The sequence below is a fragment of the Lagenorhynchus albirostris genome, chromosome 9 (assembly GCF_949774975.1).
Source record: "Lagenorhynchus albirostris chromosome 9, mLagAlb1.1, whole genome shotgun sequence".
In the NCBI taxonomy this organism is placed as follows: domain Eukaryota; kingdom Metazoa; phylum Chordata; class Mammalia; order Artiodactyla; family Delphinidae; genus Lagenorhynchus; species Lagenorhynchus albirostris.
The window spans coordinates 2,306,358-2,322,523 of record NC_083103.1 but is presented as its reverse complement, the minus strand read 5'-3'; the positions used below and the strand labels follow the sequence as shown (position 1 = coordinate 2,322,523).

At 54.2% G+C, this 16,166-nt stretch overlaps 1 protein-coding gene across 5 annotated transcripts in view; it reads left to right on the top strand.

Annotated features, from left to right (window-relative positions):
* CARS1 (cysteinyl-tRNA synthetase 1) overlaps positions 1 to 16,166 on the top strand; it is a 47,310-nt gene that overhangs the window by 19,317 nt on the left and 11,827 nt on the right. For all 5 annotated transcript variants that reach the window (XR_009542280.1, XR_009542281.1, XM_060158244.1 and 2 more), the window contains 10 exons: positions 6,593 to 6,733; positions 6,931 to 7,019; positions 8,625 to 8,746; positions 12,472 to 12,584; positions 12,998 to 13,126; positions 13,386 to 13,515; positions 13,601 to 13,704; positions 14,083 to 14,180; positions 14,354 to 14,543; positions 15,008 to 15,076. Coding sequence is in view for 3 of the 5 variants with exons in the window: in XM_060158244.1 (XP_060014227.1) it covers positions 6,593 to 6,733; positions 6,931 to 7,019; positions 8,625 to 8,746; positions 12,472 to 12,584; positions 12,998 to 13,126; positions 13,386 to 13,515; positions 13,601 to 13,704; positions 14,083 to 14,180; positions 14,354 to 14,543; positions 15,008 to 15,076 (1,185 nt within the window). In the remaining 2 variants the exon portion in view is untranslated. The remainder of the gene's footprint in view (positions 1 to 6,592; positions 6,734 to 6,930; positions 7,020 to 8,624; positions 8,747 to 12,471; positions 12,585 to 12,997; positions 13,127 to 13,385; positions 13,516 to 13,600; positions 13,705 to 14,082; positions 14,181 to 14,353; positions 14,544 to 15,007; positions 15,077 to 16,166) is intronic.

The following is a 16,166-nucleotide window of genomic DNA, read 5'->3' as shown; positions in this document are numbered from 1 at the left end:
CCGTTGCGGAGCACAGGCTCCGGACGCACAGGCTCAGCGGCCATGGCTCCCGGGCCCAGCCGCTCCGCGGCACGTGGGATCCTCCCATACCAGGGCATGAACCCGTGTCCCCTGCATCAGCAGGCGGACCCTCAACCACTGCGCCACCAGGGAAGCCCCTAATTGTTGAAGAAACCGCCAAACTGTCCCCCAAAGTGGCTGCACCATTTTCCACTCCCACCAGTGGCGGATGAGAGTTCCCGTTGGTCCAGATCCTCACTAGCCTTTGGTGTTGTCAGTGTTGCAGATTTTGGCCATTGAAATAATGTACGGAGTATCTCGTTGTTTTAATTTGCATTTCCCTGATGCCACACGATGTGGAGCATCTCTTGATATTTATTTGCCATCTTTATGTCTTCTTTGGTGAGGTGTCTGTTAATGTCTTTGGACCTTTTTTTAATCAGGTTGTTTTCTTATTGAGTTTTGAGAGCTCTTTGTATATTTTGGATAACAGTCCTTTATCAGATGTGTCTTTTGCAAATATTTTCTTCCGGTATGTGGCTTGTCTTTTCATTCTCTTGACAGTGTCTTTCCCAGAGCAGAAGTTTTTAATGGTGATAAAGTCCAGCTTATCAATTCTTTTCTTTCATGGATCATGCATTTGGTATTGTGTGGAAGAAGTCATTGTCAAAGCCAAGGTCATCTTTGAAGTGCGTAAGGTCTTGGTCTAGATTCATGGTTTTTGCATGTGATGCCCATTTGTTAAGCACAGTTTGTTGGAAACTGTTTTTGCTCCTTTGCTCCTTTGTCAAAGAACAGTTGGCTATATTTATATGAGTCTGTTTCTGGACTCTGTTCTGTTCCATTGCTCTGTTTGTCTGTTCTTTCACCAACGCCACACTGTCTTGATTACGGTAGCTTTACAGTAAGTCTTGAAGTCGGGGAGTGTCAGTCCTCCACCTTTGTTCTCCTTCAATATTGTGTTGGCTATTCTGGGTCTTTTGCCTCCTCTCCATATACACTTTTTTAAAAAAAATATTTATCTATTTATTTATTTGGCTGCGCCGGGTCTTGGACGTGGCATGTATGATCTTTTAGGTGCGGCATGCATGTGGGATCTAGTTCCCCAGCCAGGAATCAAACCCGGGCCCCCTGCGTTGGGAGCATGGAGTCTTAGCCACTGGACCACCAGGGAAGTCCCTCCATGTACACTTTAGAATCAGTTTGTCAATATCCATAAAATAACTCAATAGGATTTTGATTAGGATTGAATGGAATCTACAAATCAAGTTGGGAGGAACTGACACCTCAACAGTATTAAACCTTCCTATCCCCAAACATGAAATGTCTCTCCATTTCTTTCATCAGAGTTTTGTAGTTTTCCTCATGTAGATCGTGTACGTATTTTGTAAGACATATATGTATTTCATTTCGGATGCTGATGTAAATGGTATTGTGGTTTTAATTTCAAATTCCACTTCTTATTTCCTGGCCTGTAGTTTTGTCTTCTTTCCCAGTCAATATACAGACGGTCCCCGACCTCTGACAATTTGACTTAGGATTTTTTGGCTTTACGATGGTGCAAAAGCAATAAACAGTATAAACCATACTTTGAATTTTGATCTTCTCCTGGGCTAGCGATATGCAGTCCAGTACTCTCTTGGGATGCGGGGCACCATCAGTGAGCCTCAGATCGCCAGCGTGAACAACTGACACACTTACAATTACACTGTGCCCAGACAACCATTTTGTTTTTCACTTTCAGAACAGTATTCAATACATTACATGAGATATTTCAACACTTAATTATAAAATAGGATTGGTGTTAGATGGTTTTTCCCAACTGTAGGCTAATGTATTCTGAGCACATTTAAGGCAGGCTAGGCTAAGCTATGATGTTGGGTAGATTAGGTGTATTAAATGCACTTTCAGCTTAATGATATTTGCAACTTACGATGGGCTTATAATCCTGTATAATCCTCTTTTTTTGCCCTTTTCTTGCCTTATTGCATTAGCAAGGACTTCCAGTATGATGTTGGAAAGGACTGGTGAGAGGGGACATTCTCGCATTATACCTCATCTTAGTGGAAAAGCTTCCGATTTCTCACCGCTAAGTCTGATGTTAGCTGTAGGCTTTTTGTAGCTGTTTTTTGTTTGTTTGTTTATTAAGTTGAGGAAGTTCCCCTCTATTCATTTACTGAGAGTTTTTATCATGAATGGGTGTTGCATTTTGTCAGATGCTTTTTCTGCATCTATTGGTATGACCTTGTGGTTTTTCTTTTTTAGTCTGTTGATGTGATGATTTACATTAATTGATTTTATAAAGTAGAACCAGCCTTACATACTTGTGATAAATTTCACTTGGTTGTGGTATATAATTCTTTTTATACTTTTGTGGATTCAATGTGGTAATATTTTGTTAAGGATTTTGCATCTGTATTCATGAGAGATTTTTTTTTTTTTTTTTTTTTTTTTTTGCGGCACGCAGGCCTCTCACTGTTGTGGCCTCTCCCGTTGTGGAGCACAGGCTCCGGACGCGCAGGCTCAGCGGCCATGGCTCACAGGCCCAGCCGCTCCACGGCATGTGGGGTCTGCCCGGACCAGGGTACGAACCCGTGTCCCCTGCGTCGGCAGGCAGACTCTCAACCACTGCGCCACCAGGGAAGCCCCCACGAGAGATATTGATCTGTGGTTTTCTTGGAATGTCTTTGTCTGGTTTAGGTATTAGGGTAATGCTGTCCTCCTAGAAGGAACTGGGAAGTATTCTCTTTGCTTCTGTCCTCTGAAAGAAACTGTAGAAAATTAGTATAATTTTTTCCTTAAGTGTTGGCAGAATTCAGCAGTGAATCCATCTGGGCCTGGTGCTTTCTATTTTGGAAAGTTATTAGTTATTGATTTAATCTCTTTAATAGATACAGGCTTATTCAGATTCTCTGTATCATGTCGTGTGAGTTTTGGCAGATTATGTCTTTCAAAGAATTGGTCCCTTCAGGTTATCAAATTTAGGGGCACAGAGTTGTTTATAATATTCCTTTATTCTTCTTTTAACTTCCATGGGATCTGTAGTGATGTCCCCTCTTTCATTTCTGATATTAGTATTTATGTCCTCTTTTTTTCTTAACTTGGCTCATCAATTTTATTGATCTTTTCAAAGAACCAGCATTTGGTTTTGTTGATTTTCTCTATTAATTTCCTGGTTTCTGCTTTAATTTAAAAAAATATTTATTTATTTGTGTGGTTGCACTGGGTCTTAGTTGCAGCAGGCAGTCTCCTTAGTTACAGTTCAAGGGCTCCTTGGTTGCAGCTCGCTGGCTCCTTAGTTGCAGCACGTGAGCTCCTTAGTTGTGCATGCGAACTCTTGGTTGCTACACGCACGTGAGATCTAGTTCCCTGACCAGGGATCGAACACGGGCGCCCTGCATTGGGAGCGCGGAGTCTTAACCACTGGACCACCAGGGAAGTCCCTCTGCTTTAATTTTTTATTATATTCTTTCTTCTGCTTACTTTGAATTTTTTTTAATTGGCAACAAGCTAACTTTATTTATCTTTATTTTTATTATCACTATTTTTTTGGCTGTGTTGGGTCTTCGTTGCTGCACGCAGGCTTTCTCTAGTTGCGGCTAGTAGGGGCTACTCTTGGCTGTGGTGCATGGGCTTGTCACTGTGGTGGCTTCTCTTGTTGCGGAGCACGGGCTCTAGGTGCGCAGGCTCAGTAGTTGTGGCACGTGGGCCCTAGAGTGTGCGGGCTTCAGTATTTGTGGCGCATGGGCTCAGTAGTTGTGGCTCGCAGGCTGTAGAATGCAGACTCAGTAGTTGTGGCTCACAGGCTTAGTTGCTCTGCGGCATGTGGGATCTCAGACCAGGGATCGAACCCACATCCCCTGCATTGTCAGGCGGATTCTTAACCACTGCACTACTGGGGAAGTCCCTAACCATTTTTTTTTCAATTAATGTAAAGTTAATTTACAGTATTGTGTTAGCTCTAGGTGTACAGCAAAGTGATTCAGTTATATATCTCTTTTTCAGATTTTATGGTTCAGTATATATCTGTTTCTATATATTTTTTTTAAATGGGTATTGTGGTTGTGACTTTATTAAAATAAGTTTATTGGCTGCATTGGATCTTTGTTGCTGCGCACAGGCTTTCTCTAGTTGCAGCGAGTGGGGGCTACTCTTCGTTGCAGTGCGTGGGCTCTAGGTGCGAGGGCTTCAGTAGTTGTGGTGCGCGGGCTCAGTAGTTGTGGCTCGCAGGCTCTAGAGCGCAGGCTCAGTAGTTGTGGCACATGGGCTTAGTTGCTCCGTGGCCTGTGGGATCTTCCCGGACTGGGGCACGAACCCGTGTCCCCTGCATCGGCAGGCAGACTCTCAACCGCTGCGCCACCAGGGAAACCCTTAATATTTATTTACTTATTTATTTATGTATTTATTTTGGCTGCGCCGAGTCTTAGTCGCGACAAGTGAGATCTCTGTTCTGTTATTTTTTGTCAGCCTCTGAGAACAAAGGCTTTTTGGTTTTCAGTTTTGGAGGCTGCTACTGAGATCTCCTCAGGCTGAGACTCCTTCCTCAGTCACGTCCAGTCAGGCCCATCAGAGACGTTCTTCATTTCCATTTAGGTGCTTTCCCCTCTAGCATCTCTGTTTGGTCCTGTCTTGGGATTTCCGTCTCTCTGCTTACATTCCCCACCTGGCTTCGCGCTGCCTGCTTTGTCCACTAGGGCCCTTAGCATATCGGTCACGGTTGTTTTAAATCCCTGGTCTGATAATCCCAGAATCCCTGCCACGTCTGGTCCTGTTGCTCTCTCTGTCTTTTCAGAAAAGTGGCGTTTCGGCTTTCGGTTCGCCTTGTGATTTGTTTCCATGATAGTTAGTACATGATGTACTGGGTAGAAGGAGCTGCTGTCAGTAGTCGTGTGGCGAGGTGTGGGGAGGACGCCCTCTGTGGTCTTGTGATGGGTCTCAGTCCTTCAGTGGCCTATGCCCGTGGCCTGTGAACATCACAGGTGTTTCTGGGTTTCTCCTCCCCTCCCCCTTAGATGGGGCAGGATGTGTGGGGGGGCCTGGAGGTGGACGTTTTCCTCCCGCAGGTCAGTTAGGCTCTGCTGGAACCCCAGCAGCTTAGGTTCTGGTTAGCTGGTTCCTCCTGAGGGCAGTCTTGTTAGGAACAGAAGGCTTTGTCATATTTCCGAGCAGTTCCTTTTCCTCTCCCCCTGCTGGAAGCATGAGGGCATTTTTCTCCAATATTTACTGTGAGTAACCGTCGGGGCTCCTAGAGGTAAATCTCACAAATTTGTGGGGCCCCAAAGGCTGGGTCGCCCTGGAGTTTTGATCTCAGACTCGTCCACACCGAGCCTCCAGCGGGTGGTCAGTTTCAGTTCCGGCCTCCCTGCCCGTCACTGGGTCCCAGGCGCTTTCTGCCCCGGTAAATGGCGGTTCTCTGTACCTGCCCGTCTCTCTGCAGTTCAAGGGGCGGCAGTTTGCCCTGGGCCTCTTTCCCTTACGGATCTAAGAGGAGTAGTTGCGCAGCCTTTCGCTCATTGTCGGGACAGAGTGGCAGCTCAGGACTTCAGCTCATTTTCTGGTTTAAGCATTTGAGGCCATAAATTTTCCTCTAAGTATCATTTTTGCTACTTCCACGTATTTTGACATTATTTGCTTCTGAACGGTTTTTTATTTCCATTTTGATTTCTTGTTTGGAAACCCAAGAATTATCTAGAAGTTTGTTTGATTGGAATCTCATTCTTCTGCTTGGTCATGATCTGTGTCTATCCCGAGGGCGGGGGTGGGCTTTCTGCCCCTCCGCATGGGGCAGGCTCTGCCCCTGGGCACCAGCCTGGTCCTGGGAGGTTTCCCCTGCTGCCCTCCAGCGCAGCAGCACATGAGCGGCTCTGTTCTGTCTGGGAGTTGCCACAGGGGGTGCCCTTGCCACCGCTTCCACGCCCAGCTTCCCTGCGCCCTCTCCCTCCACCCTTTGGTCTTTGCCTCCGCCCCTGCCAGTGGACCGCAGACCGCCTGCCTGTCCCCACGTCTGTCGGCTCCGGTTAATGAGCAAAAACACTAGATTCCTCCAGGGCAGAGCTCCAGGTCCCCCTGGCCTTCAGGACTCCGGATGCAGCCCTGATGCTGTCACATCATGTCTCAGATGGACGTTCCTGTGTGTGGCGTGAGTGCTGCGGCGACAGGACGCGACTCGTACCCATGCTGCACCATTGTGGTCGTAACACGGGGCCTTTGGTCAATGGCATGTGGCCGGCAGGGCGGCGTGGCCTTGGAGACTTCCCACCGGGACGTGGCTCCACCTCCTGTTGTGACCCTCCCCTCGAGCACTCAAGTGTCCAGGCTGTGGGTGACCACACCACGTGCTCTCCCACCCTGCCCCAGGCAGCCCCACTGCACCGCTGGGCCTCCCCAAGCCCACCCTGACCCTCCGGCGACATGGTCAGCGCTCTGAACACTCCGGCCTCTTAACCACCAGGCCATCCGTGGGAGCGCCGTGGTCTCTTGGGTTGGGGCCGCGTCTTGTGCATCCGAGGCCTTGAGCGACACGGATTGACCGCGCCAGCTGTGAGCCCGTGAAACTTGCATGTGTGTGCGGATGTTGTTTCTGTTTCTTCAGGTGCTGTTGGAAGAAGCAAAGGACCTGCTTTCTGACTGGCTGGATTCCATGCATGGCAGTGAAGTGAGCGACAATTCTATTTTCTCCAAACTGCCCAAGTTCTGGGAAGCGGAGTTCCACAAAGACATGGAAGCCCTGAACGTAAGTGTCGCCGACTGTCTTGACCTTGCTGTCTTGGGCTGAGGATCCCCCACGACCAGAAGGCCTTGTGGGATCCAGACCATTTCGCTTTGCAAGTAAATTCAGTTAAAGATGAGCGTGGGGTGGGGTGGGGGGGGCTTCTGGGCGCCAGCAGTGCTGCAGCTGCCCTTGAACCAGGACTTTGTCATTGTCCCCAGGTCCTCCCTCCAGACGTCCTAACCCGCGTTAGTGAGTACGTGCCGGAGATCGTGGACTTCGTCCGGAAGATTGTGGACAACGGTTATGGGTGAGCTTGGGGCCCTGCTCGAGGCTGCGCAGCATTCCAGGCAGGTTTTCCAGGGAGAGCGGCTCTCCTCTGGCTCCAGACCAGGAGCAGGGAAGTGCACGGTTTTGCTGCTCAGAGTGGTGGTGCCCTGGGGCTGCCGTTACAAAGCACCACGCGGCAGGCAGCTCAAACCACAGAAGAGTCAGTGCACAGCTCCAGGGGTTCCTTGTGCGTGCACACGTGCCGCTCGTCCCTCCCTTTGTGTCCCGATCTCCTCTTATAAGGACACTGGTCGTACTGGATTAGGACCCCACCCTAATGGCCTCATTTTAACTTGATTCCCTCTGTAAAGACCCTCTTTCCAAATACAGTCAGACTCCGAGGTGCTAGGGGTCGGGGCTCCAGCGTGTGGATCTGGAGTACACGGTCGAGCCGTAACTTCGCCTTATCGGCAGCCGCTTTCCTCTGTGCCACTTGGTTCTCAGCTTCCCAGTTGTTTTGTAAGAGAACCCTCTGGGTTTTCCTTGGTAGTGGCGGCTGTTCAAACAACCATTTAGCTGTACGGAGGCCATGTCTTTGTTCCAGGCAGGAAGGGGAAGCAGGAGGGTGGTGCTGGCTACACCCAGCCTGTCCCCGAAGCCCCCGGCAGGTTTGGTCATACAGCTTGGGGCCTAGTCCAGGTCCTGGGGCCACCCCCACCCAAGGGGCTGGCCAGCACCTCTGCCCAGCCCGTGGCCTGCCCTGGGGACCACAGTGAGAGATGCTGTAGGTACCACCTGGCCCCTGGTCCACTGGGAAGCTCCCAGTTAAGGCCACGCGTCACCAGGTCCCCAAAGCAGCACGCTGTTGCCCTTGGGCACCTCCAGGTCTTTGGAGACGCAGGCCACATGGTGTGGGCACTCAGAGTCTTCCTCGTGTCGGGTCCCAAGGCGGGTGGCCTTTATCCTTGCCGGGCCGGGATTTGGCCCCAGGTTACCGTCCTCACCATCTGCCTGCGTGGAACGCTTTTCATGTCTCTGAGTCAGCGTTTTCAGAAACAGGCAGCAAGTGGACCTGTGGACGGGGGCCAGGTGTCTGTGTGCTGATGCCAGGCCCCCGCCCAGGAGAGCTGCGATCCCCCTCGCGCGAGGTGAGGCGGGCGGGGGCCTCGGAGCAGCAGGAAGTGCCTGGCACAGGGACCAGGCCGTGGGTTCTCGCGAAAGGACAACAGCTCCTTGCACCACCACCACCGCCACCCCCACCCGTCACACGGTCACCGTGGGGCAACTCCAGACTGCCAAGCTGAGTGACATGGGCAGGGCCACGGCGAGAGGAGACAGGGCATCCCGGCCTGGAGTAATCCCCACGCTCCCAGGAGGCAGAGCCTGGCGGGCCGGGCAGGTGGTGGCGTGTAGACAGAGGCAAGGGTGGCAGGGCGGAGGGACAGGCTGTCAGGGAGTGTGGAGTCCCTGTCCCGGCCCCTCTCAGCCCACACAGCAGCTCTGTTTGAACAGCCTCCTGGCCTCCCTGCAGCGTGGCTGAACCAGGGGAGGCTCGCAGCTGGAGCAGATGCCCCAACGGCCTGCGGGTGTCCAGGCCGGCCCGCGAGCACCTCATCACACCTCCCCCAATGGCTTTGTTTTCCAGCTACGTTTCAAACGGGTCCGTCTACTTCGACACGGTGAAGTTTGCCAACAGTGAGGGACACTGCTACGGGAAGCTGGTGCCTGAGGCCGTCGGGGATCAGAAAGCCCTGCAGGAGGGGGAAGGTAAACGGACCGGCTCGAAGTCAGAGCCAAGTGGAGCCGCGGCCTCACCGCACACGATCGGGGTCACCTAGGTTCACGGGGACCGTGGTTTTTCACCTAAAGGGATTTTAGGAGCTCTGTGCACTAAGCCCCTGAAATGTATTATTACTTAAGAAACAGAAGAGTGAGTGGCTGCAGTGCCATCCTGAGAAGCGCACAGACCTCGGGGCCTCGGCCATGGGGCTGGACTTTGCTGGTGTCTCGGCACCCAGAGCACCCAAGGGTCGGGTGGGCTGTGCTGGGCACCCAGGCGGGTGTGTGGAGAGGAATCAGATGGTGCTGAACCACGCGGGGCAGCGGGGAGCCTGCGGAGGGAAAACCCCAGGGTGCTGTGGTCGAAGGCGTGCAGTACCCCCAGTGAGGGAGTAGACATAAGATTGTTTACTTACCGATCCCACGAGGAGGGCCGGAGGTGGGCACTGGGCGGGGAAGGGCAGTCCCCCATCCCAGGGCAGGAGCGAGCAGCTGTTACTTGTAAGGCGGCTGTGGGAAAAGGAAGGTGGGAACTGAAGCCCGGTCCTTATCTGGAAGTCCAGACTGTGGCTGTGGGCAGAGCTGTCCTGCCGTGAGAAGCTCGGGCAGCAGCTCAGAGCGGCTGTGTTCTCAGCGCAGAGAGTGTGACCATGTATAACGACAGCCCCGGGCCCATCTTGATCCAAACATTTTAAACAGAGACACAGTGCCTTTTCTGGGCCAGGCGGGATTCTACTTGTCTTTCATAAGTGTTTACTTTCACCCCCTCAGTGTATCGGGGGGAGCAGTGCAGGGGCTGCTCTCACACTGCCGGACACACGCTGTTTATCCACCAGCGTTTCTGGGATGCACTTTGGCCATAAATATGTTCATCTTTTTTTAACCACGGGTACAGTTTTCGCTTTTATCGTCCTTACATTTATTTATTTATTTTTTAAGATAAAGGATGTTCTTTTTTTTTTTTTTTTTCCTTTGACTGTGTTGGGTCTTTGTTGCTGTGCGTGGGCTTTCTCTAGTTGCAGCGAGCGGGGACTCTTTTTTGTTGCGGTGTGGTAGCTTCTCATTGCGGAGCACGGGCTCTAGGCACGTGCGCTTCAGTGGTTGTGGCGCGCAGGCTCAGTAGTTGTGGCGCATGGGCTTAGTTGCTCTGTGGCATGTGGGATCTTCCTGGACCAGGGCTTGAACCCGTGTCCCTTGCATTGGCAGGCGGATTCTTAACCACTGCACCACTGGCAAAGTCCCTGTCCTTATTTAAATTTCACCATTAGGTATACTTAGAGCATAAGTATATACCAGCCTTATGTCCAGATTTTCAAATGTGACGATAAATGGACAGGTAGCTGTAAAGATGTGATGTATTAGACGTTGTAGAAGATATTAAACAATTAGAGGGTCTAGTGGGTGGTAAACTTCTGTCTGTATGCCGTTGCATGGTCAGCGGCCAGGCAGACTTGTGAATTTCCGGGCTGCGGTTGGAGGAGACACTGTCCAGGACTGAACTGAAGTCCTGGGTTGCTGACAGAGTCTCCCCAGACTTCAGGCCTTAGACAGACTCAGGAGTCTTTGTCAAGACACAAAGGCAGCTTTACTGTACAGGTTACAGTGCCGTCAACGTACGACTGTACGATGTTCGTACGTTTTGATCAAGTATCTTTACCTCAAGGGCTCTGTTCTAAAGAGATATCAGAACTTAAAACAGGACGACACAGAAACATGGAGGAAAGACAGACCAAGTTAGTTTAACAGCGTGACCATCCGACCCAACGGCGTTTCAGACTCACGGCCGCTGAGCAGGGCCAGGCATCGGAGGCGGACCACTCAGATCATGGCGCTCACGGTGGGAGAGCCACGTCAGGGGACCAGGAATGACACCAGGAGGGGGAAGCAGAGGGATCGTGTGGTTTCTCTCTCTTCCGTACAGAATCAGGAGCGAATAGCAAGCGTTACCAGGTAGTGACGTTTGTGTCAAATGCAGAGTGGGGGAAGGGCGCGTGAGACAGCAGATCCTCTGTTACAGAATTTTTCAAAGTTAATTTTTAAAGTTAGATACATTCATGAGTAACCATGTTCATTATAAAGAAAAGTTTAAAACCTCAAGGTATGTTATCTGTCCGGTAAAGGGTGGGTAAAAGAGAAGGTCCCGGCGCCAGGTCAGATTACGTTTTTGAGTAACTGCCGTCGCCGACGCCGTGGTTAAAATGCGCACGGTGAGAAAATAGATACAAGACCAGGGTGGCGCTTGTCCTGTTTGCTGGATGTGTCTATGTCCTTCTTACATGGATTAAAAAACCCACAAACCCACAAGTCAAGACACCAACATGTTAATAGCAGTTACCCCTGCGTTTCCAACAACATGTTAATAGTAGTTACCCCTACGTTTCCAACAACATGTTAATAGCAGTTACCCCTACGTTTCCAACAACATGTTAATAGCAGTTACCTTTGCGTTTCCAACAACATGTTAATAGCAGTTACCCCTGCATTTCCAACATGTTAATAGCAGTTACCCCTGCGTTTCCAACAACACGTTAATAGCAGTTACCCCTGCGTTTCCAACAACATGTTAATAGCAGTTACCCCTGCGTTTCCAACAACATGTTAATAGCAGTTACCCCTGCGTTTCCAGCGACATGTTAATAGCAGTTACCCCTGCGTTTCCAACGACATGTTAATAGCAGTTACCCCTGCGTTTCCAACTGTGGCACCTTTTCCTGGTTCTTGGTCGTGTTTTCCAAGTATTCTGCGTTTAGTGCCTGTTTCACCGTCACAGTCTTTGTGTTCAGCAGTGCCTCCGTCTGCACTGTGTCCCTCCCAAAGTGGCCTTTTTCCAGTCATCCTGCGTTTGCAGCCTGGACAGGAGAATGAGAGTCATTCCTGTTCTGGAGTTTTCCAGCAGGCGCCCTGGTGAGGCCCTCTAGGGCCTGAGTGCCGGGCAGGCCCCATCACCCAGCAGGCAGCCCCCACTGCCTCCCCACTCAGGGATGCTCCGCCTGCAGGCTGGGCTGACCGGTGGGTGTTCATTTTCAGGAGGCTGATGTGTCCGTGGCCCCAGCACGTGGTCTGGGGACGTCTCCTGTGGGGCCGTGGATTCCCGTTCTGGCTGGCTTCATCTGCGTTCAGCGGGTGTGGGGAGGGAGAGGGGGAGGGTCTTCCAAGGAAATGGAACTTGGCCCAGGGAGCAGTGCTCCCGTTCGCTCTTGGGGTTAGACTGGTCCATAGCCTCCTTCCTGCAGCTGCCCTGTGTGGACACGGGAGGCCCAGTGAGTGTCCTGATTTGCCACCTTCAGGCTGGGGGCGCCACACACAGCAGCCTGGTCGCCCTTACGCCCCGCAGAACCACAGCCAAGAGGCCCGCCGGGTGTTAGTACAAGATCCCGCCTACACGAGCCCGGGTCCCCGAGGCAGCCCATGAGAACAGCGCCTCACACTCTGGGCCAGGCGCTGTCGTCCTAGACGAGGGGCCGAGGTGGGGCGGCAGTGGAGGCAGGGGGTGCGGGTCCAGGTCCGGGGGTCGTTGCCCTTGGATGCCGGCTTGTGAGGCCGTGGCTTCTGAGCTTGCGGTTAGGGCTTTGTATCTAGACCCTGGGCAACTCCAAAATCTGGTCACAGTCAACTTGAAGGAGTGCTTGACCAAGTTAACAAACAAGTACCTGAATCGTCCCTGGACCGAGACAATTCCATCCACCGAGTACCCGCCTCCCCTGTGTCCGCAGGCGACCTGAGCGTCTCGGCCGAGCGCCTGAGTGAGAAGCGGTCCCCCAGCGACTTCGCCCTCTGGAAGGCTTCCAAGCCCGGGGAGCCATCCTGGCCGTGCCCCTGGGGAAAGGTGAGCACCCGGGATGGGGCACCCGGGGCTGGGGCCGTCACCTCCCTGCCTTCCTGGGACTTGCGTCTTCCGCTGCATGGCTGGGGTGGTGGCACTGGACCGCCTCGGAGGCCCCTCTGTCCCAACAGTCTCTGACCCGGGGTACTAGGGGACGGATCTGCCCTCCGACATCCCCTGTGACAACAGTCCTGGTGGCCCAGAGCTGTGGGAAGAGGTGTCGGGAGCGGGGGATTCCTTGGCCTTCGCGAAGCTTGTTGTGACTTTTATAGCCTGGGGCCCTATTCATCTTTTCGTGTGCGGGACTTGACCCTCGTTCCCATAGAGCTCAGGGGTTCTGAGGGTCGTGGACAGGGGAGCGAGTCGCGGCCCGTCACAGGGGGCGGTCAGGGCGCTCACCACGTTTGGGTCCCTAGGGGCGTCCAGGGTGGCACATCGAGTGCTCGGCCATGGCAGGCACCCTCCTCGGAGCCTCAATGGACCTTCACGGAGGGGGCTTCGACCTCCGCTTCCCCCACCATGACAATGAGCTGGCGCAGTCGGAGGTAGGGGCGAGGTCGCCGTCCTGGGCACACACGGGGGGCGGCGAGGTGCTCCCCAGCAGAGCCTGGCCTCCACGTCAGGGGCTCTGAACCGCATTACTTAGTCCGGCCCGCGTGTGAGCAGCCTGGCCCTTGGCAGCACAGGCCCGGATTCACGCTGGGCGGCACTCCTTCTGCACGTCAGGTGCCCAGAAAGCGGCCGGCACCCTCTGTCCGGCCCGCAGCGGCGCCCCTGACCCCCGCGCCCGCCCTGTCCACTCAGGCCTACTTTGAAAACGACTGCTGGGTCAGGTACTTCCTGCACACGGGCCACCTGACCATCGCCGGCTGCAAGATGTCCAAGTCGCTCAAGAACTTCATCACCATTAAAGACGCGCTGAAGAAGCACTCAGGTAAAGAGGCCTGGACGCTTCTGTTGTCGGAGGCACGGGGTTGGAGCTGCTCGGGAGGTAAGGAGCCCCGCGCCTCTCTCCCCAGCCCGGCAGCTGCGCCTGGCCTTCCTCATGCACTCGTGGAAGGACGCGCTGGACTACTCGGCCAACACCATGGAGTCGGCGCTGCAGTACGAGAAGCTCCTGAACGTGGGTCCCGCCTCCCCGAGGCAGCTCTGGGCCAGCACAGGGGGAGGTGGTGCCTGCTCCCCATGTCCCCCAGAGGGAACGGGACGTGGCCAAGGCCACTAAGCTCTGGGGGGAGGCCAGCTCCGCGCCACCTTCCCAAGACACCTCATGTCACATGTGGCGCCTCTCATTCAGCCCCACCCGCTGGCTGCACCTCGGGCCCCCAAGGCTGAAACCGGACCCACTTGTCTCAAAGGAAAACCTTTCCCTTCCCTTCCTACACCTGTGTGACGTTCAGATCGCACCTGCAGTGGAGGCACGTCAGTAGAACGGCTCTTTCCCAGGTTTCTCTGGGATGGAAAGGTCTGAATGCTCTTAAAAGGAATTTTCATATTTTAGGAGTTTTTCTTAAATGTGAAAGACCTCCTCCGAGCCCCCGTTGAGGTAGCCGGTCAGTTTGAGAAGTGGGAAGACAAGGAAACAGAGCTGAACAAGAGGTGAGGCGGCGCCTTCTCTCTGGGGCCCACGGGCGGTCCCCGCGGCACGCCCGCCAGTGGGGAGGCCGGTGGCGCCGTCCCTCCCACTCGTGCAGAGCCACGCTCAGAACGGGCCGCCCCGGGAAGGTCGTCTGTCTGACGCCCCCCGCCTTCCTCTTCCGCTTCCCGTTCAGCTTTTACGACAAGAAGGCCGCGGTTCACGAGGCGCTCTGTGATAACGTCGACACGCGCACCGTCCTGGAGGAGATGCGGGCCCTGGTCGGCCAGTGCAACCACTACATGGCAGCGCGGAAGGCCGCCAGGAGGAGGCCCAACCGCGCCCTGCTGGAGAGCATCGCCCGGTACCTCACGCACATGCTGAAGGTGAGCCCCCTGCGACCATGCCAGTGCGGGCCCGCGGGTCACGGGAGCCGCGCCGCTCTGTCCTCAGGCCCTGCCGCCCCTGCCCTCGCTCCGAGCAATTTCGCCTCTTTGCCTCTGCTTTTCCCTCCTGTCTGGAGGTTTGAAAAGCACAAGGGCTTTCTCCCACAAGTGGCCCTAACATGTTGCTCACCACGCCCACTTCGTGCTGACAAGTCCCGGGTCCTCTTCAGGGGGCTCCGTGGTCCAGCGGCTCAGGCTGGGAAGGGGCCGGAAGGGCAGCGGGAGCCAGACCTCGTCCTGGGTCAGGTGCGGGGGCACCCAGGCCTAGGTTTCCATCTCTCCCCACCCGGCGAGGCCGTCGGCACTTCGGCCCACCCCTCCGGGCGCAGCGGCGTGTTTCGAGGACCAGTCCCCGCCTCCCACCTCTCAGGACCTCCTGTCCTGCATGCCTCTTTCTTCCCTAGATCTTCGGGGCCATAGAAGAGGAAAGCTCCCTGGGTTTCCCCATTGGAGGACCTGGAACCAGCCTCAATGTGAGTAAAGCACACCTGGGCCCAGAGAAGCTCCCTGCTGGCCGCCCCGCCAATTTGGTGTTCCCTCCTGGGGCGTCTGAGACCAGCAGTAGGTCCCATCCTGCCCTGGGCCCTCCAGCCTGAGCCCCACGTGGCCGAGTCTCGGCCTGGCTGGGGAGTTGGGCACAGTCCGCCCCCGTCCTCACCACCAGCTGTGTTGTCTTTGTGAGCTCGGTCCCAGGAGACCAGGCTGCACGGGACGGTCCTCAGCCCCCAAGCATCTGAGCCATGGCCACGGGGCATCACCACGGCCATGGGCATCACTACGGCCATAGGGCGTCAGGAGTCCCGCGCCCGCGTTTCCCGGTGTGCGTGCACCTGTAGGCAGACAACATGTGGAACCGTCTGTCCAGTGGGTCCGTGCAAGTGAGAAAACTCGCCAGTGGTTGGTGTCTCCTTCGAACTTGGCATCCGGGCAGACACACGGTTTCTGCTGCGGGAGGAACATCACGTAGGACAGGCACACACTCAGGTTCATCTGAGACGCGCTCGCCCTCCTCCCCTGGTTGGGAACGCTCTTTAAGTATTTGGTTAGAAGGCACATATAAATGCTTACACGTAACGGGTCAAGTCCAAGGTAAAAAGGCAAAACCTTTTAAAAGTCCTGTTACCCAGTGAGGGACGGCGTGAGGCACTCTCTCCTGCGGACGGAGTTTAGGGGTGTTTCCCCAGGAGCTGACTTGCACCCCAGGAAACAGAATGCCAGGCCCTGTCCCCGGGCCCCTTGTCAGCCTTGGAAGTGGCTGTTGCTGTGGTACTTGGTGCTTTTTAGGAAGGAAACCCACGCGGTTGCTTTGTTTTCTCGTGTAAGCAATACTAGACGTGTATTATCTTTAAAGAGAAACACACACTAGAAACACCTTGGAAGGAAGTCTGCCTTTGAGCTTTAAAAAAATGTGTCCAGGGCTTCCCTGGTGGCGCAGTGGTTGAGGGTCCGCCTGCCGATGCAGGGGGCGTGAGTTTGTGCCCCGGTCCGGGAGGATCCCACGTGCCATGGAGCGGCTGGGCCCGTGAGCCATGGCCGCTGAGCCTCCGCGGCGGTGAGAGGCCC